The sequence below is a fragment of the Mytilus galloprovincialis genome, chromosome 8 (assembly GCF_965363235.1).
Source record: "Mytilus galloprovincialis chromosome 8, xbMytGall1.hap1.1, whole genome shotgun sequence".
Classification (NCBI taxonomy): domain Eukaryota; kingdom Metazoa; phylum Mollusca; class Bivalvia; order Mytilida; family Mytilidae; genus Mytilus; species Mytilus galloprovincialis.
Genome location: NC_134845.1, coordinates 67,425,023 through 67,452,350, shown reverse-complemented (window position 1 = coordinate 67,452,350; position 27,328 = coordinate 67,425,023). Strand labels below are relative to the sequence as shown.

The 27,328-nt window shown below is 30.8% G+C and overlaps 1 protein-coding gene across 3 annotated transcripts; it reads right to left on the bottom strand.

Annotated features, from left to right (window-relative positions):
• Positions 1-1,075: 1,075 nt before the first annotated feature.
• On the bottom strand, positions 1,076-26,908 carry LOC143043481 (uncharacterized). 3 transcript variants are annotated; one of them, XM_076215762.1, is made up of 4 exons: positions 11,591-11,718; positions 5,677-5,815; positions 3,054-3,148; positions 1,076-2,412 (listed from the first exon to the last, which is right to left on the bottom strand). In XM_076215762.1, exons 1-4 carry the CDS (start codon positions 11,655-11,657, stop codon positions 2,228-2,230), a joined length of 486 nt encoding a protein of 161 aa, XP_076071877.1. In that variant the 5' UTR covers positions 11,658-11,718; the 3' UTR covers positions 1,076-2,227. The 3 variants fall into 3 exon arrangements, 2 of the variants coding, with proteins under 2 accessions (XP_076071877.1, XP_076071878.1); XR_012968420.1 differs by lacking the exon at positions 3,054-3,148; XM_076215763.1 differs by lacking the exons at positions 5,677-5,815; positions 11,591-11,718 and adding an exon at positions 26,789-26,908.
• Between the last annotated feature and the right edge of the window lie 420 nt (positions 26,909-27,328).

Sequence of the window (27,328 nt, the reverse complement as noted above, 5' to 3'; positions counted from 1 at the left end):
CCTTTAAACTTATGACTAGCAGAAAATTCTAATGTTTCAAGAAAATGAACTTGTGACATAAATTCCACAAGTTCGTCATTATTGCTTTCATAGCTAGAAGATAAAAAACATATATCTACATTTGTAGATACTTATCATTGACAGTAACTGGGTCATTGCTGTTTGGATGGCTAGACGTTGAGTGGACAGTTTCTTCTCCAGTGACCATACTGCTTACAGAAGTGACAGATGTCCATGAGGCAGGGCTCACACCATGCGGTGCTGGTACGAAAGGTCTGTTGATAGCGACTGAAATCGTAAGCTAGATGAGGAGCAGGGGCAATAACGGTACGTTCAACTGATGGAATTGGACTAGCTGTATACGGCTGAGGGCGGATCTTTTTTCTCCTTGATAGTTTTAAGGACTCTAGTCTCGGCCTGACGAAACTTTTTCTCGTCTTCATCATTGTCTGCGATATCATTACTCTCGTATTCTTTAACAGTAACCCATCCCCCAGTGGAGTTATCAGCAATCCTGATGAGTTTCTGTCTTTCTTTGAGTTTACCCACCAAATCACCGGTAATAGACGAAAGGGGCGAAGCAACAGATACAAGATCCTTGTGGATTTTGTTAAGACCATCCATAATACTCTCGTTAAAACGAAACTGAATACGATTACTTTCTGATTTAAACTTAATATTAGCCTCATCTCTGTATTTCTTTGACAAATTGTCTTGTTCTGAAAGAATGTCGGACTTTAAATCAACGAGTGTCTTATCTAAATAATCTTTGAAAAGACCAAAAGTGTCTACTAAGTCACGATTTTATTGACTTGCTTTTGAATTTGAAGCGTTATGACGTTCGGACTTTAACAAGAAAACTATTCGCGCTTTTAAAATCCCGTGCTATTTACATATCAAAAATCATACTCAATATATTTACGCAATGCGACAAATATTGACCAATCCGAAATATCATAAATTTAAAACACAAACCTGTTTATTAAATATAATTTAAAACACCAATAGATGACCACTATGCGGACACACACTCACGTGTGATTGTTTACAAAACAGAAAACACATGTATGCTCAACTTTAATAAATACATTTACGTTGTAAAATCAAACGCCAATTTACTTCAGGTAAATATCCATAAAACCGCTTTTCATCCATGTCTAATTACAAAATATTAAAAGTAGAAAATATGAAAAAAAAAAATCTAACAAAAGCATGTTCTTGTCTCATTGAAATCGTCCTGCGTCTCTATTACGTTTTATTTATTTATTTTCTATTTTTTTTCAAAACTTGTTTTTATTTTCTGTAATGTGTAATGAAAAGTTTGTCAATGAATACACCTAAAACAAATTGTTACAAAGTCCCAAAAGATAGAGTTTACTAACACAATGATGTGAGCAGTATTGAAAGCACCATATTATACACATGTTATACTTTAAAAACTTAAGTCTACAAATTAAAAATATCCTATACATAAGAGAAAAATATAAGAAAAAAACTATTCAAAACAATATATTAAGATATGAGAACTTGTCCATATATCATAAACCGGAAATGAAGTTCTACAAGAAGCATGTTTAATGAACCATAATTAGAAAACTAACTAAAACTTATTCTGATCCTGGACTAATACATACATTGATCCTTTCTATAGGTCTTATCATATGTGTGGTGCATGCAGCATCTCCGTACTGTGGATCATATAACTTTGAGTGTTATGAAGTGATTTTTGAATTTGGCTTTGTTATATGATATTCAACCATATACTTTTTTTTATCATTATAGGATAAGCCTAATTCTTCATGAAAAAGTAAAACGAATGTATTTTTTTTACTCACTTAATATGCATCTGTACTTCAATTAAATATAAATTGCTAAAACAACAAATTACCTTATAACAGCATTTTTTGTACTTTTTTTTTTATATAGGAATAGAAAGAAAATGTATTTTTAAAATGTATGGATAGTAGGAAGACACCATTAATATCGGCATCTTCTGTCTATTCCAACATTTTCAATTTCTTATTAGATTTAAACCCCTTAATATTTAAAGGAAATACATATATATGATACAATGTTTACTGCAAATTAATATTCAATCATGACTGTACACAGAATATGACATTTTTGAGAACATTTTAAAAATGAAGAAAACAAAACAATAAAGCTTAAATTTTCGTAATTAATTAAAATAAACACTAAATTTTTCTTTGTTTTCTTAAAATTTTGTTTAAATATGGTAGGATGGCGGTGGATATCCTGGTTCTGGATCTGATGAGGTCTGGGTAGGCGGTTGTACGTTAGTATGCTGTGGGTTTTGTAAGATGTTACCACCAGTTTCTTGTCGAATATCTGTCGCTGTTCTTCTATTTCCGTCTGACTGTGTGTCGATTGACTGGACTTTTCTTGTTCTTTCTGAAAAGAAACAAAGACGGGCATTTACTGAGCAAATGACGTATAATATGTATTTGTAACATAGCCCAAATTAAAGACAAAAGTATAGACCATTTCAAAGGCACAGCGCTTTTTTGTCTGATGTCTGAGGCTAACATGACGTCTTTGTGGTTGATTGTATTTGATACATTTTGTGTTATGTACTATCGAATAGTTTTTAATCTCAATATATTGCATAATATGTTTTGATATGCATTCAACTGACAAAACGATTTTAAAATACGTTTAAACTCTCTTAAATTACAGAAAATAATCTTTATTTACGGCAAAATAATCGTGAATTACGTCAAAATAATCTTTTTTTCACAGCAAAACAAAAACAATCCTAAATTACTACAAAACAATCTTAAATTACGGCAAAACAATACTAAATTACGGCAAAACAATCTTAAATTACGGCAAAACAAAACTAAATTACGGCAAAATAATATTTAATAACGACAAAACAATCTTTTATTACCGCAACAAACCAAAAAAAAACAATCTTAATTAATTCTATTGTACGAATGAATGGCTAATATCACTTTGACATTATTATTATATCTGATTATTTGAATTATGCAGTTTTAATATAGATTTCTGCTAGCAGTACAATAACTTACTACATGGACATGTACATGCTTCACAGCAGCCTATCAGAAAAGCAATTAAGAACAAAAGCCCAATTATTCCACCAATGGAAGCTCCAACTATTTTTCTACAATGTAAAATAATAGTTTTACTTAAGCTACAATAAAATACCATCACCTTTACTTTTACTAATTCGTGTAAATAGAATAATACATGTTCTACCAATATTACTATAAAACGCTTTTGTTGAATGTAATATTAAATGTTGAACAATTCTACAAAATAGTCGCTAAAATGTCAAGCTTTTAAATAAAATAATTTGTTGGAGAGTAAATTAGAAATTTTGTGTTTGTTATGCTATACGGTTTGACAGACATCATCATGTGGAAAACACACGATCAACATTCCAATCAGGAAATGTACAATGAAGTTGTGAACCTTACGGCAAAATGGCTGATTTTAGCTTCCAAACTGCGAAATCTCCATTTCTATGTTGCAAAATTCCATCAGCGTGTATATCAAGTACAAGAATTGTATCTTTAAATATATAAGATATTAACTTTAGTTTTCATTGGTATATTTCGCCTTTTATTTAAATTTCGAAACTTTTCATGCCGTTTATCAAAATTTCTTGATTTTCAAAGACGTTTCTTCTATAATATTTTTTTTTATATGTATGGTTTCACTATCCAGGAAAAATTAATTCACCAATTGTAGGTCTGGTGTTCACGAATCAGTATTACATCTTTTGTATTATATTTGTAGTTTAAATTCCAACATCTTCAGTTTTACATAAAGTGCTAGCATGAAAAGTAAAATTACAAATAAACCGAACTCCAGGGAAAATTCAAATCGGAAAATCATTTAACAAATATCAAGAGGCAAAAGCTCAAAGACATCAAACAAATGGAAAACAACTATCATATTCCTGACTCGATGCAGGTATTTCCAAATATGAAAATGGTGGATTACATGTTATGATTGATCTTTGATATTTGATTTACAGAAGTTAACAATTTTCCATTCGGGTACCACTTCAACTTTTAAGATTTACTGACAAGTAATCCATAAAATCGCAAGGGGGAGGGAGGAGGGGGGGGGGGGGCAGGGAAACAATGTAAGTCGTATATGACGCCTTTTTTAAAACAGCATAATTATGGAACCATCCATGTAGTTGGTGCTGAAATGGGTGCAGTTTCTTACTTAAGTCTTTATTGTGTTTCTGTTTGAGCAAATTAACCCGCAAATGAAACAATTATGTAAATGATTGCAAAGCTTGCACCATGGTACATGTAAGTGTTTTATGAAGAAAAAAATAATATATTTTACCATGGAAATATTGTAAGCATTAATAGATATATTGGCTATACTTTTGTGAAACAGGAATGCAACTAACTAAACACTCAAAGTGATCACTTTGTTTCAATAAATTGCTTTCCTGTAATGTAAAATGTGATGGAAGTCTCACTTGAATTACACCTTAGCAGACATTAAAAGCTTTTTTTCTACGAAAATTAGAATGAAATCAAAGGCACTCCGAAAAATGGGTCAATGTCTTAAATATTAGTCAGCTTGATTCTTCTTTTGTAGGAACAAATAAATGGTCAGCCTTCTCATTCCGTCTCTCTTTTTTCAAAGGTACGTACAATGATGCGCAGATAAAGCGTATGTCAGTAAGAGAAAACCAATAAATACGATTATAGATTACAGGCTTCGTAATCTTAACTTTATCTTTTTTTCAGGATAAGTTACTAAATCCTTCCATCAGTATCAAAGATTATTTGGTATCCGTAAATTTGCATTGTTTTTAATACTCAAAACATGATCTACATTCCAAAGATCAAACATTTAGAGAGAATTTCAATTTTGTTTTATTTGATTTGTTTTGAGTTATAGCCTGGTTTTTTTTAAAAAGCATAGTGGTTCTATTGTAAAGTGAAAGCATAAACATTTTGGTGAAAAAAATACCGAAAACATCTTAATTGTCTATAAATTCTCCCGTAAGAAATTTAAAAAAGATACCGACTAGTTACTACATGTATATTTAAAATAAAAACTGGCCATTTGTTTTATTTCTAAACTATGTCACTTCTTTCATGATTACCAAATGAGACAACTATCCAAACGACATCAATTAAATAATTACATATCACCGTTTTGCCTTTAACAGTGAGCGAAACCGAGACCTTACAATTAAAGTGAGCTATAAAAGAGGGGCGAAAGGTACCAGAGGGACATTCAAACTCATAGATCGAAAGTAAACTAACAATGCCATGTCTAAAAAAGAGAAAGCCAAACAGACAAATAATAGTACAGAAGACACAACATAGAAAACTAAAGACTAAGCAACACGAACTACAAAACCTATAAAGGGTCACCGCTTTGTTTATGCTAAAACAATAAACGCAAAACAAATGACGGACAGGAACATATGACAACCACCAATTTAATAGACTTCTGACTTTGCGTGCTAATAATTATTTCTTAGTGACATGGCAAATAGTCTATACTGAAAAGATATTCAAACATTTTCTGTATGCTATTTGCATTTTGGTGACTTCCACTATATATGCACAGTAACACTGGAAAAACTTTGTTTCGTTAGGTTTTATCATTTGCTTTTTCAAACAGTTTTTTTTATTAATATTAACTTACCCCACATTTGATGAGCTAGAATCCGATGAATAATAATAATAAGTTTTCGAACACTTTGTATAGCCGGTACAAACATAATCATCAGGACAACACCCTTGAGCTCCGCTATCGCAGCTATAGTAACCAAACTTACAAGTTCCTTGATAAAAAAATAACAATAAAAAAAAACCTTTGTTTTTTCTTTATAAAAATATTATAGAAAACATATCTTCCAAACTTTTTATACTTAGTTTTCAATCGATAAACATAATGTCATAACTATTAGCGGTACATGGACTTTTTCTCATCGTAATATAATAGGTACCAATTTAAATGCACAAGATACGCATTTCGACAATTAATGATTAAAATGTACCTTTTTAACGTAACTATTAATGTTGTATAACATAAAACAGGTTTTGTTATTCAGCTTGTTGATACTGAATCAAATTCCACAATGCTGTTTTCGTCATGCGATTCATGTTTACTGTCGAATAATGATACTAAACTTTCATTTTCACTGTAGGGCGATTCATGTCTATTGTACATGCGATGCATTTTGACAGAAAGAAATTAATCAATTTTCATTAGATAAAGTCTTAAATCATCCGACTCTCTGAACAACTTTTATAAAGTCAGAAGGATTGATTATATATGCACATTTAGTGAATGAAAGTCTGAGGTAATATATCGATAAATTCCGTAAAAATGGCATTTATTGCTAATATAGTAGATTCTCTTTTCTCTAATTCTCTAATAATTTGTCTAGATCTAGATCTATATGTAGGATACAGTTTATCCTTTACTATGACACTGTCATCTATCTTGGACAGTTAATCCACGTCATCGAAAAAGCAAAGTTTCGGTCTCGGTCTCAATCCACATCACATACTAATAAAACGTCATTAGAGCTTTTTTCCTTAATTGCTTGTAGTTTAAAAGTGTGGTTGGCTTGCTTGCTTTGTTTGTATAAATGTTTGCTTAACAATGTTATTATGATTGAACAAACATTTATACAAACAAAGAAATGAAGATCGTTTTGTGACTGCTCTCTGTTATCTAAAATGCATTTATTAGAGCTATTTACCTAAAGCTTGTAGTTTAAAAGTTTGGTTGGCTTGCTTGCTTTGTTTGTATAAATGTTTGCTTAAGCATTGTAATTAAGATTGAACAAAAAATTACAAACAAAGCAAGCAAGCCAACCAAACCTTTAAAATACAAGCATTAGGTAAATAGCTCTAATGGATGCATTTTAGATAGCAAAGAGCAGTCACAAAACGATCTTCATTTCACGATTGAGTGAGAGGAAACGTTATCATCTTTCACAACGAATTGACGCTTGGAAGATCGGGTAATTGATATGGATCATGCCATTGTGTATACATCTTATACAGTAAAGAAAGTTCGAACAACAACCGAGTCACCTTAATTTATATTTCAATTTCTTTTTAAGTAGCTGTTACAAATAAGCAAATACGTAATTGTAAGGATTTACTGAATACAGTTTACTTTTACAAATTTTCAGAGCTTTTTTAAGTGAGTACTTAAAATTTTCAAGGAAAGTTCGCCGTAGGAATACGTTATATTCATGAATATTATGCTCAAGTAAATTTTCGGATCCATGACAAACTAATAGTAAAATCACCAAAAATATTTGAATATGCATGATATGAACGTGTGTCATCTGACGCATATCACCCTGACCTTCGTTTGAGCTTGACCTTAGATTTCAAGGTCAAAATGCTGGATTGCAACCAGACGCTCCGATAAGTGGGCCTTTCTAGCTCCAGTTAGTTCTGTTTCGCGTCAAACAAATACAAAATTCAGGTTGTTTTAATCTTCAATAGAAATGTTAGAAAGTCAAATAGTTTTAGTATTTGCAAAATAATGCATGCTAACAAAACATAAAAGATAGTCACTTAAATAGAAACAGCTAATAATGTCCCCGATGTTAAACTAACGAACGGTACAGATCTATGACAATAACTTGCAACCAGGCCTGGGGTAATGGTAATTTGTAATTGTAATGCATTGTAATATTACTTTTTTTGGATGTAATGCAAAGTAATTTGTAATGCACATTTTCTGCATTACAATTACATGTAATGTAATGATTACTTTAGTTAAAAACTGATGTAATGCCTCCATTACAATACATTACTTTTCATTACAAATTGGTAAAACAGATAAATTTGAAGAATATTGTATAATAAAAATAAAATATTAACAAAAACAAAAGAAAGTATGGAATAAAATTTTTGTCACAGTTAATTACTGTATTAAATAAATTACATCAATCTTTAAAACACACATTAAGGTAAGAAATATAAAATGGTAAAAAATATCAAGTCTTTGATCTTGGTTTCTGATATTTGTTTAATATGATATGGGAATATTTTGGTGTTAGGTGGTCTTTGAAAAATCTTATGAAAAAAATTATCAAACAAAACTATATAGATCAATGAAAAAAATATGAAGATGAAAATTTCATAATTCTATACACACCTTACATGTATTTCAATGAAATATTGAATATATCAAACAACACTTTTAAACCAAACTGTGGTTTGGGTCCTGTCTGTGTTGTTATTTCACCTAATTAATATCACAATGTTTTTATTGCAATCAAATCTTCTTAACTTATGTTTGTCCTCACAGAACCCTTAGGCATTTCACAAGATAATCCTTTAATGACACATTTATTATATCCCTTTGAAATCCTTAATGATGTCTTAATGATTAAGTGATCAATGTTAGAAACAAAATTATATGATAATTTATTTATTTTTTACCACCACCTAAGAAACTTAAAAGTGACTTTTTCAGTTTCATGCCTCCTACTACTCAATCAAAGGGTATAGACACAGGTAAGGTGCAGTACATGATGTTGACATCTACTTGTCTGAGCCATGTGAAGAAATTTCAATCAATGCACTGGAATAATGGAAGTCAAATTCAGTGTGCCTTTCTTCTTTGGTTAATACAGCTATCAAGTATTTAGCCATTTCTCGCACATAAGCTCCTGTAGAAAGGCTTTTAAGTATTGCCGGAAAGGTGTACAGAACTGATCGCTGTTCTCTTAATGGCATCACATTTAAACCACTTATGATGATAACGTGCAATGGACATATTAAGTATTTGAAGTCTATGTCCCTAACACTATATACATATGTACATATACCTCTGTTTTTGAAATGCTTTTTGTTTTTATATTGAAAAAGTAATGTGTAATGTAATGCATTACACAGGCAAAGTAATTGTAATGTAATGCATTACATGTGAGAAAAAATGTAATTGTAATTGTAATTGTAATGGAAGAATCACAAAGTAATTGTAATGTAATGCATTACATTGCAATGTAATGGCCCCAGGCCTGCTTGCAACCAATGTACAGAAACAAAATCGAAGAACGGTACACATCGCAGAATCAACCGTACGTTAGTCATACCCGTGTATATTTAAGTAGGCATCTACGACTAACTTTCATTTCAAATTGTAATTATCATCAATATTATAAAAGTCATTAAGACTATTTTCAGTAATTGCATGTCGAATTATCATATAAAACAACAATGAAAATTCATTGCACCTCATACAATTCCACAACTAAAACGATTGCACTTACAGTGATAATGCATCGCATTTAGTAAACAATATTATGGATTCAGCTGCTTCAATTACACTTTTTGGGACTTTAATCCTGTTATTATACATTAAAAAGTTATATTGAAATGAAATTGTGTTAATTAAAAGCAGTAGTATTACACTAAAATTAATTATTTTGTACTTTCAAAAAGTAAACAAACGCAGTTTTCCCCCATCATCTTTTATTCTACAATAGAATTACTCGCATACGACAGTGCAAACGAACTAGCTGGATTAGAACTTTACATACACTGTTTCAGTGATCCTCGACTTCTAATGTAAGGTTGTGTGAATTATTTGGTACAGGATAAGTAAGATTTATTTACAAGCAATGTTAACTTAGTTATCAGTCTTTGATTCCATTAGTTACAATATTTACAAATAACACATGGACATATTCCTTTTTTTTTTTACATCAAATCTATGATTTTGTTTGTCAGGTGATGTACAAAATATGTTTTTTTCTAAATTGGTTCATTTGTATGTTTCGGAGATCAGTGTGGCATCCTTCTAGATAACTAGTATACATTATTGTTAAGGGGCCATTTGAAGCCCACATCCGCGGGAGTCTCGTTGCGTTGAAGACCCATTGGTGGCATTGGGGAATTTTCTGTTCTTAGGTCGGATTGTTGTCACTTTGACGCATTCCCCGTTTCCATTCTTTATTCTAACATGTATAAATAGATTGTTTTATATCATAAACAATTAAAGAATAGTATGAGCTACATGTAGTATGCTGACACGATGAAAACAAAACAGTTTTAAAATTAAATTTTTCGCTGTTTTTTAAATCTCTGAAGAGGTACAGGCTTTTTGTGTATTTAATGTTTGTCTAAATATGCCTTTGAAGCGTGGTAAAAATGGAACCGTTCATGATAAAATAGTTCTGTCATACATGTACTAATGGAAAATTTTACCAACGACAATTATATCACATCTCGTTTTCCCTAATAAATGTACTATGGGATGTTTTGACGATATGCATTCAAATATTCTGTAAGGTGAAAACAAAAACATTCCAACATCTTTGCATTTCTGCAATACCTTACCTATGAAATAGTTTAACAACAATCATGCAGACGTTTTAAGAGTTCTGCAATACTTGTTTGTACCTTTTATATGTATTCGCTTCTTCATTTCTCAGAAACTATAAGGTAATTAGCTTTAAAACTTTGCATATATAATGTTGGACTACATAATGGTGAAAAATTCTCATTTTGGCTAAATAACTTATTTGGACCCACAACTTCATGGCTATTCACAAATGGTTAAGATAAAGTAAAATGATTGTTCGATGGCGACGTTATGTCCCGTTTGATATATAGATTATAACATGGCACTTTTCATATCAGACCCCTTATCAGCCCTAGGTCATGTTATCAGCCCGAGAGTCGACAGGCTCGATGGATGATTTTGACCATGGGCTGATAAGGGGTTTGATATGAAAAATGACATGTTATGCTCTTTTTATCATATACTTCAGCAGAAGACATACAGACAAAAACTATTTTTTAAACTTTGAAAAAATGCATTTTTTAATAATATATTTTCCTGATTCATAATATTTTTTTCATCCAACTTTGTTATGTTTTACACACAATACGTACCATTGAGATGTATTTTCCGGAATTTGCCGAATCACGTCGAAATGTCATGCGATAAAGTTACAGAAAAGCATGCGATAATAACCGAAAGCAGTTGATATAAAACGGAAGCAGTTGATATAAAACGGAAGCAGTTGATCTTTACAAAATCTAACAACTTTGCACAACCTGTAGCGTGAAAAAAAGTCCTATGACCCATTCTTTTTATTGAAAAGCATTATAAAACCTTTCATTTTGACAAATTTGAAAGAAAACAATTATGGATTTTAATTAAGACGCCCCAGCCACCATTAGCTCGGTTGCATTGTCTACTTGACAAGTTATTTCAAAGATGGGATCTGAAAATTCAATCGATGGGAATAAAGGGTGATAATTTTAGATTGGTTTCAGGTAAAGAAACGTTTGATAAAGGCTGTAAATTTGTCTTGTATTGGGTGCCAACAAAGATCGTTGACATGTAGAAATCTCTCCCATGAGGTTTTTAGAATGTTCGCTGCTCTGTTTAAAAATAACCAGCTTTTCAAAAGACTGTAATAAATTTATAGTACATTAATAACAGAACTTTTAATTAATATTAATGCAATGTCGAAACTAATTCAATAAAAGCGCGCGATTTCAATAATTGTAAGTAAAATCACAAAACTTTTGACCATTGCGTTGAATCTACATATTATAATTATACTTACCATGGAGGGCAACTGAAAAATCACAGACGAGAAGAATTATTACAAAATTGTACGAATTGTACTCCATTTATCCTGTATTCTACACGTACACCGTACTACACGAGTATAACTATTATATTAAATGATCGTGGTAGGTTTTATAATATTCAAACAATTGCATAATACTATTGATAATATACCCTGCACACATTGTTTCATACGATCTTTAACAATACAAAGGAAATTACTTGTTGTACATTTTTCATCTAATGTGGAAATCCTAGAGACATTCAATCCGGTAAATATTTAAGCCAAATTAAACATACAAATGTGATACATGTATATAGTATAAAGAACTGAAATAATGCAATATTGATTGTAAATCGTCAATACTCAAATACTGATACCATGACTAAACATATCTCTATTGATTCGTCTGCAAAATAAGTGTACATGTACCAACGCAAATACAGTGAAAACAAAGATAAGCACCTGTATATAGGTATTGGTCCATAAGCACCTGAATATAGGTATTGGTTTCAACATGGAACTATATGCTTTCAATCCAAAGATTGGTCTGAACAATGAACTATTTGCCATTGGGTCATAAGGAACCAATTATCAATATTATCAATCACAAGGAGTATTCAAGTTTTATGTCCATTATCAATTTTAAATCATTACATTTTTGTGAACGAAATGGGTTTTAAATGTATGACAAAATATAATAGAAACCTTTTCACGGTTCCTTGCGAATTGTGTTATTACGATATTTTATAGCTATTGTGCCAATGCAAAAAATATCGGATTGCAAACTGATCTTTTTAATTTGTTACGGACCATGATTATTTCGTTCATACGTGTATGGTCGCTACTGTATGCCTTTACTCATATGGTCCGACTATACGCGTATGGTCAAACCATATGAGTATTGTACTTGTTCGGCTCGGATCATATGTAAATTGAGACCAAATAGGTATTTTTCGAATAAATTCTAACTTCCTAACAAGGCACACGCATTTCATTCTCCAAACTCAAAAGCATACGTTACAAATTGAATTCCTTCGTCTATTACCACTGATAACATATTGTCTTAATCTTAATATATCTGTCATCTAGCCTTAGCCTAATTTGAAGTTCCTGTATCTTTTCGACTTTATAGTCCTTAAGTGAAAACACGATGTTTAAAGCATGATATTTTGTCCTCTCTTCTTTGTACATGTAAACTACCTTTCAGAAACCAAATTTATTTTCATTCAATTGATGTGTAACCTTTATTGCTCATTACAATTTTATACGTTTATAGTAACAATGTTACTTTAAGATTGAGAATTTTAAAAGGAACAAGATCTCGCTAAATAAAAAAACATGAAAAATTTGAAATAATCAAAAAATTTTAAAAATAAAAACAAATTTCAATACCAACATTGATTAAAATTAAGAGTATAAAGATAGCTGAAGTTAATATGAGTTAAACAATTGTCTTTGTTAGACTTAGACATTTCTGGGAATCTTTCAAAGTCGACATATGATGGTTCAAAAGGTCGACAATCATGTAAGAATAATTTTTACTATAATTCTCCCTCGTTTGAAAAAAATAATTTATTTCTAAATCATATAATAATGATTGTTTAAGTTATTTTTTTTTTAAATTCTTAATTTATAAAATACCTTTACGATTTCCATCTTATCAATAACCCGGACCATACGTGTATGGTCCGGAACATCTCCATTGCGGATGGATAACATTATTTTGATATTTATTGTACTACCACAAATAACCTATTTTGTTTTAGTTTTTTATCAAAACCTGTAAATCATTTTAGACATGCGAAGTAGCGTTAAAACATACCAGCATTACTTTCGCCCATTAGAGCTTTCTTACAAATTGACAAAAGGTACGTATGCTTGACGAATCATACGTAAGACTCGTTTTAGGGATCCTTTATTTTGACATATTTATATAATAGTCGTGGAACTTCGGACAATAATCGTGCATGCTGCGACACTTAAAGAAGACAAGCTATACGTCAATGGTCACAGAATATATCCTGAAGATGTAATTGAAGCTCAGAAAAATGCTTCCAATGTACCCAACAACCCTTCGCAAGACAACATGTATCCATCTCAACAAGGCAGTCAATTTCTAAGGGAGCACTTTGGCTCACGAGACGAATCAAGAGCAGGTTTTGGCCGTCCCCGCCACATATAGGACAGGCAAACAAGAGGACAGTTGAACTTTAAACCCAGTATATGTAACAATTCTCACTCATTAAATATTTCATGCTTAAATGTATGTGGCCTAAAAAATCGATTAATATTTAAAGAATTTACTGATTTGATTGAACTAAATGACATTTTTGTATGTATTGAGTCAAAACTAGATGATTTAGACCAGCTTAACTTGCCTAAGGGATATGATTATTTTACCAAAAATAGAAAAAAATTTGAACGAAAATCTGGAGGTATAACAGTTATTTTTAAAAAATGTTTAAAAAATTTTCTTACATTTATAAACACAGACTCTGAGTTTGTACTTTGGGTTAAAGTAGATATTCCAATGCAATTAACTAAAATTATGTTTGGTTGTATTTATGTACCTCCCGAAAATTCAAGGTACTCCTCCAAGGATGCCTTTGATGAAATTGAAACAGAATTAATTACGTTAAAAGATCAAAGCACTGCAACTGCACTACTTGGCGATTTTAATGCCAGAACAGGGTCTCTTTGTGATTATATTATACCAGACGATGAACTTTCAAAAATTTTGAATTATGATGGAATAGATGAGATAGATAGATGTTTATATGACTATTACAATTTATGTTTATATAATGTATCCTTACAAAGATCGTCTGAGGACAAAGGTCGCATCAATGTATATGGTAACAAACTTTTGCAATTATGTAAAAACAATTGTTTATATATTGCCAATGGCAGAATTGGTAACGACAAAAATATGGGCAAAGTAACTAGCAAAGAAACTAGTCTAGTTGATTACTTAATAGTATCAGGAGATTTGTTCCCCTATATTACGGAATTTGAAGTTATTGATTTTGATTCGTTATTTTCTGATATTCATTGTAGATTGCAATTCAATCTTTCAGCGATGTTACCTGATGATTTGCTTGATAAAAACAATTCACCGAATGTGCCTAGTAAGCATATTCGTTGGATTGGTGACAAAAGAGATCAATTTGTTGACAGCGTTGAAAGTAAATTGACCATTGATAACTTGTCGAACCAGTTAGACACGCTTGATATAACTAATGAAAATTTTCAAACTGACCTTAACGAATTAGTCGAAAGTTTAAATAAAGTGTTTCTTGATTCAGCCATCGAAAATTTCGGAAATAAACCCGCCAAAATTAATCGAAATTCAAAACAACACCAACCGTGGTTTAATGCGCAATGTCGTTTAAAACGAGATAATTTTCATCAAGCAAAGAAAACACATAATTTATTTAAAACAGAGGAAAGTAGATACGATTTGAAAAAAGCTAGTAAGGCATATAAAACAGTAATGAACAAAAGTTACGAGGAGTTTCAATTTAAAGCTGAAAACGAGCTGCGTAGTATGGATCAACATGATCCAAAAAAATTATGGAATGTTTTGAATAATTTTGAAAGACCACAGGATAAAAACACACCAATCGATCTTGATGAACTTCACGCTTATTTTAAAAATTTGAACACAGACGGAGAACGAGATGATGTAGATTTTGAAATACCAGATTGCAATGACGAACGTGTAAATGCAATCTTAAATGGTAAAATTACAGAAAATGAAATTTTTAAAGCCGTTAAAGATTTAAAAAACGGAAAAGCGCCAGGTTACGATATGGTCATCAATGAATATGTGAAATCTACCATTCAATTTATGATGCCCCTTTATCTTAAGTTATTTAATAAAATATTAGACTCTGGAGCCATTCCAGAAGCTTGGACATTAGGTATTATTTTGCCATTTTTCAAAAATAAGGGGGACCCCCTTAATCCTGACTCATACAGAGGAATTACTCTAGTATCTTCTCTGGGAAAATTATTTACTGCCATACTGAATGGGAGACTTTCAAAATATGCAGACTTATTTGAAATAATTCCAAAAGCACAAGCTGGCTTCAGGAAAGGCTATTCAACTCTGGATAACATATTTTGTTTACATGTGCTGATAGAATTATATTTATCATTTGGTAAAAAACTTTATTGTACGTTTATCGACTTTAAGAAAGCGTTTGATACTGTTTGGAGATTGGGGTTATGGCAAAAGTTGGTAAAAAATCAAGTTACCGGAAAAATTTTAAGAGTGATTTTTAATATGTATGATAACATTAAATCTTGTGTCAAAAAGGGAAATGATATTTCTGGCTTCTTTTCTAGTGATCTCGGGGTACGCCAAGGAGAAAATTTATCACCTTTTTTGTTTTCTATTTTTCTTTCGGATCTAGAAGAATTTTTGTGTGAAAATAACATAAATGGACTTGAAACAGTATCAACGCATTGTCAAGAACATATTGGACTATATTTACAAATTTTTATCTTATTTTATGCAGATGACACTATCATACTTGCCGAAACAGCAAGTGATATGCAAAATACATTAGATATGTTTGAATTATATTGTACTCAATGGAAACTTTCTGTGAACACAGATAAGACAAAGATTATGATATTTTCAAAAAGAAAAAGCAAAAGAAACCACTTACATGATTTTAAATTATATGGTTCTGATATTGAAATAGTAGATTTTTATCCTTATCTAGGCTTGCTGTTTAATTGTAACGGTAGATTTACAAATGCCAGAAAAAAATTGATAGAACAAGCAGAAAAGGCACTCTATGCTCTCTACAGAAAAATAAGGAATTTAAATATTCCTATTGATTTGCAACTAAAATTGTTTGATTCTTTGGTTGAACCCATACTGATTTACTCTTGTGAAATATGGGGTTTCGAAAACATAGATGCTTTAGAAAGAGTTCATTTAAAATTTTTGAAAAGAATTCTTTCATTAAGAAGCAGTACTCCTAATTATATGGTGTACGGTGAAACTGGCACGTATCCCTTGGAAATTAAAGTACGATTACGAATTTTATCATTCTGGTCAAAATTATTGTTAAACAGCACGAAATTATCAGGATTATTATACCAATTTTTGTATAAGATGCATAATTCTGGAAATATTGTTTCTAAGTGGATTAATTGTATTAGATCTACATTAGAAAACACAGGTTTAAGCTATGTATGGAACAATCAATGTATTTTAAGAAATGTTGACATCAAAATATATGTTAAGCAAATTTTACAAGATCAGTTTATTCAAAAGTGGTTTAGTGATGCTGAAAACTCTTCTAGAGGTGGATATTATTTACTGTTTAAACACGCTTTTTGTTTAGAAAATTATTTGGTAAGATTAAAAAAAGAAAATAGAATATATATTACCAAACTTAGATGCTCAAATATCAAAATTCCACTAGAAACTGGTCGATGGCATAATATTCCAAAAGAGGAACGACTATGTACTTTGTGTAAAAGTAATTGTATTGGAAATCAGTTTCATTACTTATTTGTATGTCAAAATGACGAGGTTAAAAAATTAAGACGTGCATATATTCCAAATTACTATATTGTTAACCCCTCAGAATATAAAATGAAAGGTTTGATGTCTTTATGTAATGTAAAAGTCTTAAATAACTTGTCTATTTTTATCAAAAAACTTATGAAATATCTATAATTCTAATATATTATCACTTACATGTAATCGACTGGCGATCTCAGATCCCATTATTATAGCTTTGAATAATTATCACGTGTTATGTATGTGTATACTTGTGTACAGAGAATTAGGTATAATGAACTATGTATGTATATTTCTTTCTATCTTGTTCACCATTGTAAATTATTACTTGTATTACTTGTCTGCCTCTTGTTACAGTGTAAACTGTCTAGAGTGTTAATAAAAGTTGAAGTTGAAGTTATTAAATTGGATTTTTCTTGAGATATATTTAGGATTTCGGTACGTACGATAGGTTAGAATATGATAATTAATACCACCGTGTCGGAGGAGGTAACACTACAAAGTATTCTAAATATAGAGTTGTCAGACTAAAAAAATATCCCCTAGAAAACTAAAAACCGACCCCTCCCCCACTTTTAATATTACAATGTTGCACTGTTTAACCTAAGAAAATGTCAAAGCAAATACAAATGTCTTCTTCCCTAACAGAAATACAAATACGTCCTTGATTCATAATTTGCAACGCTCAAAATAATAAAATGAAGAAAATAGGATGATTTTTATACTATGTCATATGCTGTTGCTCATTTCATAACTTTTGAATCATCGCCTTAATGTGATATATGATACACCGGAGCAATGGAACGGTTATTTTAGCGTATAACTGCGTTTTGCCTAAGTCCTGAACATTCATGAAATATTAGCCACTGGACGATAAGTGACAACTTCGTGTCTATCTTCCAAACATGTGTACTGTTAAAACGTCATTATAAAATCCACAATATATATGGTGCAAAACTGTAGATTTATTTCTTGATATACAAAGTCTTTTTTTTTATTTTTTAGATTTATTCAACATTAATTTTTAAAATCATTGTATCATCATTTTATAGTAAATCTCGATATTCCACTTTGACAATTTGCTGAAAGTGTACTGTAACAAATAAAAATAATTACATAAGATGTATGTTTCATTATAATACGTTATTCTGATTGGCTAACTAGCAATCTCGTGATATTCCTTAATCAATTGCATTACACAATGCAACTTTTCATTCATGATGACACGAGGTCCCACAATAAAGTGCACAGGTAAATGAAATAAAAACTTGATAAAAGGCGTGTTTTCATGATCCTATAGGTAAAAATGTAATTATAAGTATTGAATGCTTTTTTTTTTTTGTAACTTTATAGGGTTGTAAAAGCGTTGACCGTGCGCACATTTTTAGTATGAAGTGCTTCCGCGCTTCATACAAAATGTACTTCGGTCAACGCTTTTACACCCCAATAAATTTACAAAAAAGAGCATTCAATTCTTAAATAAAAAAAACTAGAACACACCAGCGAAATCGCGGGGAAATATAGCGTATGTAAATTGTAAAAAAAATTTAACTGGATAATTTCAAGAGAGGTATCAAAAGTCAAAGGTACTTCGGGTGTTTCTGTATACTATGCACATAGATATATACTATAATAACTATAAACGGTCAATGATATATATATATATATACTTCAGTGACCGCCGTGAATCGTAAAGACCCCCCCCCCCCCCTCCCCCAGTAAACCAGTGTAATTTATAGTAAATTATAGCAAATACAATTTATTCAATTTTATAGTATATGTATGTAGTATACAGAAATATATCAGTAACCGCCGTGGTCAGTAAACTATTGGAATTGATAGTAAATAACAAATGCACTTTATTTATAGTATATGTATGATCATAGTATAAAGAGAAACGCAAAAATAATTGTCCTGTCCCAAGTACTTATGCAAATTATATTTAATTTTAAAACAGTCCCAAAGGGCAGCGGAAGTCTTTTATATTTCTCAAAAAGTCAGTTAAATAACCCAAACTGAAATACTTTAAGCAAGGATGAAAAATTCTAGAACACCCCCGCAAAATCGCGGGCATTCAGAGCGTGGTTGAAAGTATATAAAGTGATTTTTTGTAAAAGATTTAATGAGTGGAGAATTTTGGAAAGGTATCTAAAGTTATAGGTACTTTGGGACAGAACAATTGTTTTTCAACCCCTCCTCCTTTTTTCCCAAAATTCCCTTTTTTTTTGTTTTCTATTAATTTCAATATGAACGTACGTTTAGTATATTATGAACATTCATTACTATAAATAAAGTGTATTTGCTTTTACTATCAATTTTCAAGTTTACTAATCAATCCACGACGGTTATTGAAATATTATATAGACCCTCTCTATTTAATAAACTCTGTGACCGCCGTGGCGGATAGTAAACCTGAAATGAGAGCAGATACCAAATACACTTTATTCATGATTCATTACATAGTCTTTGAATGTTCAAAGTACAGAAAACGCAAACCGGAAGTCTAGTCTGACTTAAAATTTCGTCCAATGACGGAAAAATATCCGAACTCATTTTTTTCGTTTTTCTCCCAAAATAACCCGAAATGAATAATCATAAGAATGGGTGACAAATGCGACTATACATGGTACCTATAAGACAGAGGCATGATGATTAATTTATTGTGGAAGGAAGAGAAGCGACACACAAAATGAGGTCTTCTCGTTTAATAGTATAGATGTGAATCTTGTCGTTAAATTTAGACTAACGATCTTCAATAATGTCATTGGAATGTTAATCGTGAATCTCGTGATTAAAAAATTCCCGCGGAAATGTGTGTACTCGTGGTTTACGTAAATAACGTATCGGACGTAAGTGTATTTGACACTATTTTTCTCTGTTTGATTATATTAAAATCGTGTATTATTTGCGATATTATTTTTTTTTTTAAATAAACTTGATTTAGAAAAGAATGCTGTTTTACTGGATAAAACAAAGACTCTTTTAACTGTTTTTGTAGAAATGAAATACGTGCTCCCTTACGTTCGTTCGTACCTTTCGTCAATTTGTAAGAAAGCTCTATTAGAAGTTTCCCGATTTGCTACGGTACCAACCGTAGTACGAACTGGGAGCCGTCATTGAATTTTTGAAATTAATTCATATATGCCCATTACAATGCTTTATGTCGATGTATGTTTCATGAATCATTATTAACCGTATTTAGAGGATTTTTAGCTAAAACTTGGTATAACATTAATAGAGATATGTTACCTATTCATATCAAACAATACTGCGTGTACTCGATTATGCTTTCAACAAACCGTTGCAACGAACGGTTGTAAATTTAGATTTATTTCCCCAGAAATTGCATCAGCAGAAAGAAGCTAAACAAAAAGTACATTCATACTTTATCTTATGTTTGCCTGTTATACTGATATAATAGTTTAAAATAAAAAAAAAGTTAGCATTTTTCGTGGGTAGGCTTTAAAAAAAAATTAAAAAAAAAGAGCTATTTTGAAATACAAAATTTACCTTATTGAAAATATATAATGTAACGGTAAATTAAAAAAAAATCGTTACTTTTGACGCTCACTAATTACATGGCATTTTCAAATCTTTCAGTATAATATATGAACAAAAACACGATGTAGGAAGCAAGATGCATAAATGAGATACGAGATATAAGAATCAAATCTACAACCCACGAACGGCATCATTCCACAACAAATGCACAATACCATTGGAAAAAATAAAAACAAGAACCTAAATTATTTCTATCATGTTATGGACAGGATCAGAGCCTCATGTGTCTCATATAACTATTACACCATATAATATCTTTCATAATAAACAAATATCATTTATATTTTTTGTTTCCTTTTGAATCTCATATCTACACTCTGAAAAATATCATTTCCTAGGCACATAAAAGTTGGTAAATGCTCATTTGTCAACAGCCAGCCATATGATTTATCTTTGGGTAATTCTTTAAAATTCAGTAGTACAAAAACTGTATACTATATCCAATAATAATTTTCTCTGTTCGCTATAGAAAGGACAACTTTCTGTAAAATGGGACTCATCTTCAATATATTTTAATCTATGTGATAAGCATGATAGCAGATAAAATCGGAGATCAACTTACTTGTTTGTAATAAATAATCAGAAGGACTTCTTTGCATTCTATGATAGAATTTAGAATTGTAGGTTTATTTTAGTTGTTCGAATTCATTAACTATAATCCATTATTCTTCTATTTTTCTGAAATTCGTCAAAAATCGTCATTCACACGTATGAGAAATTTTACTAACGTTAAAGGTACGAATAAGGGATCAAATAATACAGAAGCCTTTGTTAGTCTTGTATTTTTTTAAAATTTTAGTTCATTTATATGTTTTGGAGTATAAATCGTATGACGTCCATTTTCACTGAACTAGTACACATTTTTCTCGGGGGCCAGCTGATGTCCACCTCGGAATTTGGGATTTACTAACTGCATTGAAGACCCTTTGGTGACTTTCGGATGCTATCTGCTCTTTGGTCGGGTTGTTGTCTCTTTGACTTATTCCCAATTTCCATTTTAATTTTTTTCTAATAATATATTCATTGGACACAAATGTCAGTTCAATTATATTTTAGTAAGTCGTTAGTATAATCATATGAACATTATTCTAGTCAATTACATTCATTGATTCAAGGAAAGATTTTTTTCATTGGTAACCGAATAGTGAATACTGATTAATCATTTTTTTTTCAATTTTACTTTCTTGAATGCATTTCTAGAAGAAAAAAAATATGACGAAAAATTCAAATTTATCACTCAATATGAAATCTCAGCACCCTTATACTATCATAAAAAAAACTTCTGCTGCAATGATCGAAAAAAAAATAATTGAATAATAAAACTAATTTCAAAATCATGCAAGAACTAATTATAATATGAAAACTACGCAAATTTTACACGCAAACAAATATAACTAACACCAGTATCATGTGTTTAAGAAAGTAGTCTATAGTTATTATGTTAATTATTCCAATTTAAAGTCTCACTCTGTAAGAAAACAATCTTTAAGAGAAACGCAAATCTATATTTAGAATTTTCAAGTCCGTGTTAACCCAGTTCGTTAAAAGGTCTGTTTGATTCATGCACTTATGCATAACTAATTATAAGTCATCCCATAAATAATCATAAACAAAGTGTTCTTGGAATGTTGAAATCGTTATCAAATAAGTCGTTAAGTTAGTTTTTTGGTGATACGCATTTCAATTCTTATGACTTTATCATGCTGAATAAAATAATTTCATGCTTAAAATGATACCTCCAAAACAGCACTAACGGTTGCTTTACGTACCAACCGTACCTGATACGAAGCAAATCGGACAACCTCTATTATGATTAATGTTCCACCGATATCCCCACCTTTAATCTAAGATGTTGAACACTACAACTGTCCAGCCTAAAATATGCTATATTTGATAGAGAGAAAACATGTCAGTGTATTTTTAAGTATTAGTATCCGACTTTATTGTGTAGAAACTAAATATTTTGCACACACAATAACGAAAATTAGCGTGCAATATGCTGTCATTTTGCACTAGTGCTACTACAGCTACAATTAATCGACAAAACCAATGCGCCAAAATGTATCAAACAAACAATAAGAGGAGTCTTTGTATGAGAGTTTATGGATATAATCCCTGACAACCTCCTCCAATATAAAACTCTTATTTGGTCAATTTTATATCAATATCCCTGTTATAGCATCACCGTAAAATCAAGTGTGGTGTAGGCTCTTTGTAAATATATATGTCCCAAATAAAACAAAAAAGATATTGATTTAAATGTTACAAAAAAAAAAATCACATATGGATATGTATGCATAAAAAATGCATCGTATTCCCGCAGAAAACAGGAAAGATGTTTACATGAAGATGCAGATACAGGATTGCAACAAACACGGGGACGGTGGGACAATGTAAGGTTAAGATTTTTGACTTCTTTTCAGTCTATTGATTTGTCATACAGTAAGTAAGTAAGTAAGTTTATTACAGTGTCGCAATCTAAAATTATACATAATATATTATCATACATTAGATAAAATCAACATACAATTATATTAGATTCCTGCCTTAAAAGACATGCGAGACACATTTACCTCAAACAAAAAAAAAGTAGAATTGATTTAAAAACGTATATATATGCTGATCAATTATTATTAAAAATTTAAGTTCTTTAAAAGTTATAGATTTATCTTTCTCCTCTTAAACATCAATTGTAATGTTTTAGCTAATAAACATTACAGCTATTAATTCTTTATTGTCATATAAGTACAGTTATACTTGTGACATGAACAAAAGTAACAACAACAACAAAACTGAGTTTAACACATACATATATATAAAGACTGTTTTATAAAGGAACCTAATTTGTTCACTTGGTTTTGGTTTATATTTAAAGAATTTAACAGGAATACAAGATTTTCAGTATCCGACAGTTTTGGAAACTTACAAATGTAGGATTATCTATTGTCATGTCATTAAAAAGTTTTATACGTAATACATTATTAATTTGACAGTAGAGGAGAAAGTGGTTTTTATCGTCCAAGGTTTTACAAGTTGGACATTTTCTATTGTCTCCAGGTGTATTGAGATACCTACCTATTTTTATGAGTAAATTATGGTCACTTATTCTAATTTTAGTAAATAAACGTCTAGTTTCAAAATTTGAATATCTTAGATAAAATTATTGGACTTGGATATTTTTATAACGTTAAAGTTAATTATTTTCGTTCAAACTGTTTATTCATTGTGTAATCTTTGATAAAAGTGGACCATGTATAAATTCCTTGGTCCAAAATCAAGGTGTTTACTTAATGTATAATAACTTTCTTTTAGTAAGGGGTTTATGTTTTTAGTATTTGATATAGCACAATAAAGAATTGCTTGTGTTTTTATATGTGTTTCGTCTACCAAGTTTAGCACCTAAATTAGCAGATGTTTTTAAGTATCAATAATATATTTACAGGAATTAACATGAAACAAACTTTTCGAAAGGAGTTTTATCCAAATATTAGTTTCCGGAACCTTTTTAAACTTGAAAAAAATATATTATTAAGATCGTTTGCTTATTTATTAGAGGACGACCATTTGATATTCTTGGGGAGGGGGCAGGAGGATTTTGAAAATAAATAAGTCATCCTTGATAATCACAAAAATAAATGGTTTGTTCTGAGGTAGTTTGAAAATGAATATTCATCTTTTTTCCAAAACCAAAATCGGGAAACACTTTCAAAATATTTTAATAATAAAAGTATCAATATTATTTAAATATACTTGAAATGTCTGAAAATTGGTTTCATTTAACTTGAGGTATATTTTCTCAGGAACACTTACCTCACTTTTATTACAGGGTCGTAACTACATTGAAGCAAATGCCTCATGTAGGAAATTTCAAAACCAAACGCTTGTCTCCTGTATTAGTTCTAAGAGGGAACTATATGAATTCAATACAAGGGATTATTCATGTTTTGTGTCCTTAAATAAAGTAATTGAAAATCATTTATCTTATGCGAACGATATGGGTTTTAAATACAAAGACATAATAGACATATGTTCATGGTCCCTCTTGAATTGTGTTATTACAATAAAGTTATTGGCCCACTATCAAAAACTATTCGGATTATAAACTGACTAATTAATTTCTGTTCGTGCCATATCAATATTTAGACATTACGCCCATGGTCACCATCATATACGTATCCCCATATGGACAAGCCTAACATGTATGGTCCGACAAAATTTGTATGATACTCATTTGGTTCGGATGCGATCCTATTATTTAGATCATTTAGGTTTTGTTCTCTATAGACAAGCTTCCTACTGAGTTAATCAGTTGTCTTGTTTAGCTATTCACTTACATTTCTGAGAGGCTTTCATAGTCGACATGTGGTGCTTTGAAGGGTCGATAATGCACATGCAAGAATGATAACTTTTCTATAATTCTCACTCGTTTGTAGAATTCTCTTTATGTCTTAATCATTTAATAATGATAACCATAATAATGATAGTTTAATTCATTTTTTTAAACTAAATTTATAGAATACTTGTCGATGTTCATCTTCTTGTCAATAACCCGGACCATACGTGTATGGTGCAAATAATCATATGATGACAAAAATATCTAAAAAAAATATACCTAAAATAAGTAACACTAATATTTTTATTTTATTATTGGCTCGTCATAGTTTATATCTAATGTTGGTAAGGAGGTGGTGGATATCCTGGTTCGATTGGGCCTCGAATTGGTATTAGTATGTAAGAAACATTCCCGTTTTCTAATCCAGATTCAGAACCAGTTTGTGGTTGGCTTTCTGTTTCTTTTATGCTATCTTCATCTCCTGTTATTGTGTCCGCAACTAAAATAAAAACGTTCCATAATGAGTTTTCTAGTCGGAAAGCACGCCCTTAGAAACAACTGTAAATGTTTCTTTTTGGAGAGCACTATGGGACTGACAGTAACACCCGCCATTTTAATTGTAATTGTCTGAATTTTGCGGGAAACTGAAATTGACGGCAATGCAGCAATTTTCTGTTTTCTGTAAATTTCTTACTCGCCATTATTTTTATTATTGGCGAATTGTAGTAAATTGGAAGAATCATGAAAAAATAAATTCAGCAAGAACTAAATGTACAATGGCAGCATAAAAGTATTAAGCTTGTTCTCTGAACATCTAAAGATAATCTTTGTTCTCTGAACATCTAAAGATAATCTCTATCAACATTTAAATCACTCTTGTTCAAAGCATTTTCATATATCCATGAAGTATGAAGTGTGACTTATTTATGTTCCCAAAACATTGAGCAATCATTATATCATGTTATACCTCATGGAGTCTCATGACTCATCAAACTCCAATCATACTGATTCAACCAAGGCAAAAGTCTTGTCTCATAGGCAATCATACCACGTCTTCTTTTTTCCCATATAATTATGCTTTCACAGATTTGGTTCCTATTACACAAATAATACACTCATTAAACAATATATAAATAAAAATACTGGCATGTTCTGTAATAAACATAAATATAAAAAAAACAAGAATGTGTCCCCAGTACACGGATGCCCCACTCGCACTATCATTTGCTATGTTCAATGGACCGTGAAATTGGGGTAAAAACTCCAATTTGGAATTAAAATTATAAAGATCATATTATATGGAACATGTGTACTAAGTTTCAAGTTTATCATGTTTATTGGACTTCAAATTCATCAAAAACTACCGTGACCAAAAACTTTAACCTGAAGCGGGACAGACAGAAGGACAGACAACCGAACGAACGGACGCACAGACCAGAAAACATAATGCCCATCTACTATCGTAGGTGGGGCATAAAAAACGATGAAAAAACACATTTTTGTTATGTATGCAGTGTGAAATGCTTGGGTTTTAATTTCAGTTTTGTCATTGAATTGTCATGGTGTCTTCGAACTATTAGTTTGCTGTTTTTACTTTGCTAATATCGAAGACGGGTATTCGTCTTATGAAATCAGACATGATATATCCAATTTGATAGCCCAGTCAGAATTGAAAATTTCCACTTTCACCATTGAAATTGTTTTATTATTCTAATTTTTGCATAAAGCGTTTTCGAATAATTGTATTTACCCATAATCCATTGCACTTGGTCCTGATGAACCTGAAGTATAATAAGTTGTATAGCTATAACAATCTATAGTATAACCAGTACATTTATAACTATGTGGACAACACCATTTATGACCTACACAGTCATAGTAACCTGAGTAACACTGTCCTTGAATATGAAAATATAAATCATAAAAATGTACTGCTATCTAAAATAACGACTTCATTAGGCAAACATGTTTGTGATATTCTATTTTCCTTATTTTCGAAATTGATTCTGGACTGATATTCCTCTTACATCAAATTTCAAAAGCGCAGAATGTTATCGTTGATCACAAGAATTACTTAAATGGACAAATTTGCAAAAAATACAATAATATCATGTTCATATATAGATGCGGTTATAAATTAAACGCACTTCTTACTTGCACGTATAACAAAATCACACCATGCTTGAATTGGGGATCTATAGGTTTAGGTGATTTTTGAAATACTTTATATTCTGTCCTGGAAAGAAGTGAAAATCTTATCATGATAAACAAAGATTAACTAAGAATATTA

What these genes read in the sequence shown, in the direction of transcription:
- LOC143043481 (XM_076215762.1), bottom strand. Translation starts at nt 11,657, where the DNA reads ATGGAGTACAATTCGTACAATTTTGTAATAATTCTTCTCGTCTGTGAT. An exon ending in TTTTTCAGTTGCCCTCCATG is followed by an intron (nt 5,816 to 11,590) that starts GTAAGTATAATT and finishes TTTTTTATCAAG; the next exon opens with GAACTTGTAAGTTTGGTTAC. An exon ending in TCTAGCTCATCAAATGTGGG is followed by an intron (nt 3,149 to 5,676) that starts GTAAGTTAATAT and finishes TTTACATTGTAG; the next exon opens with AAAAATAGTTGGAGCTTCCA.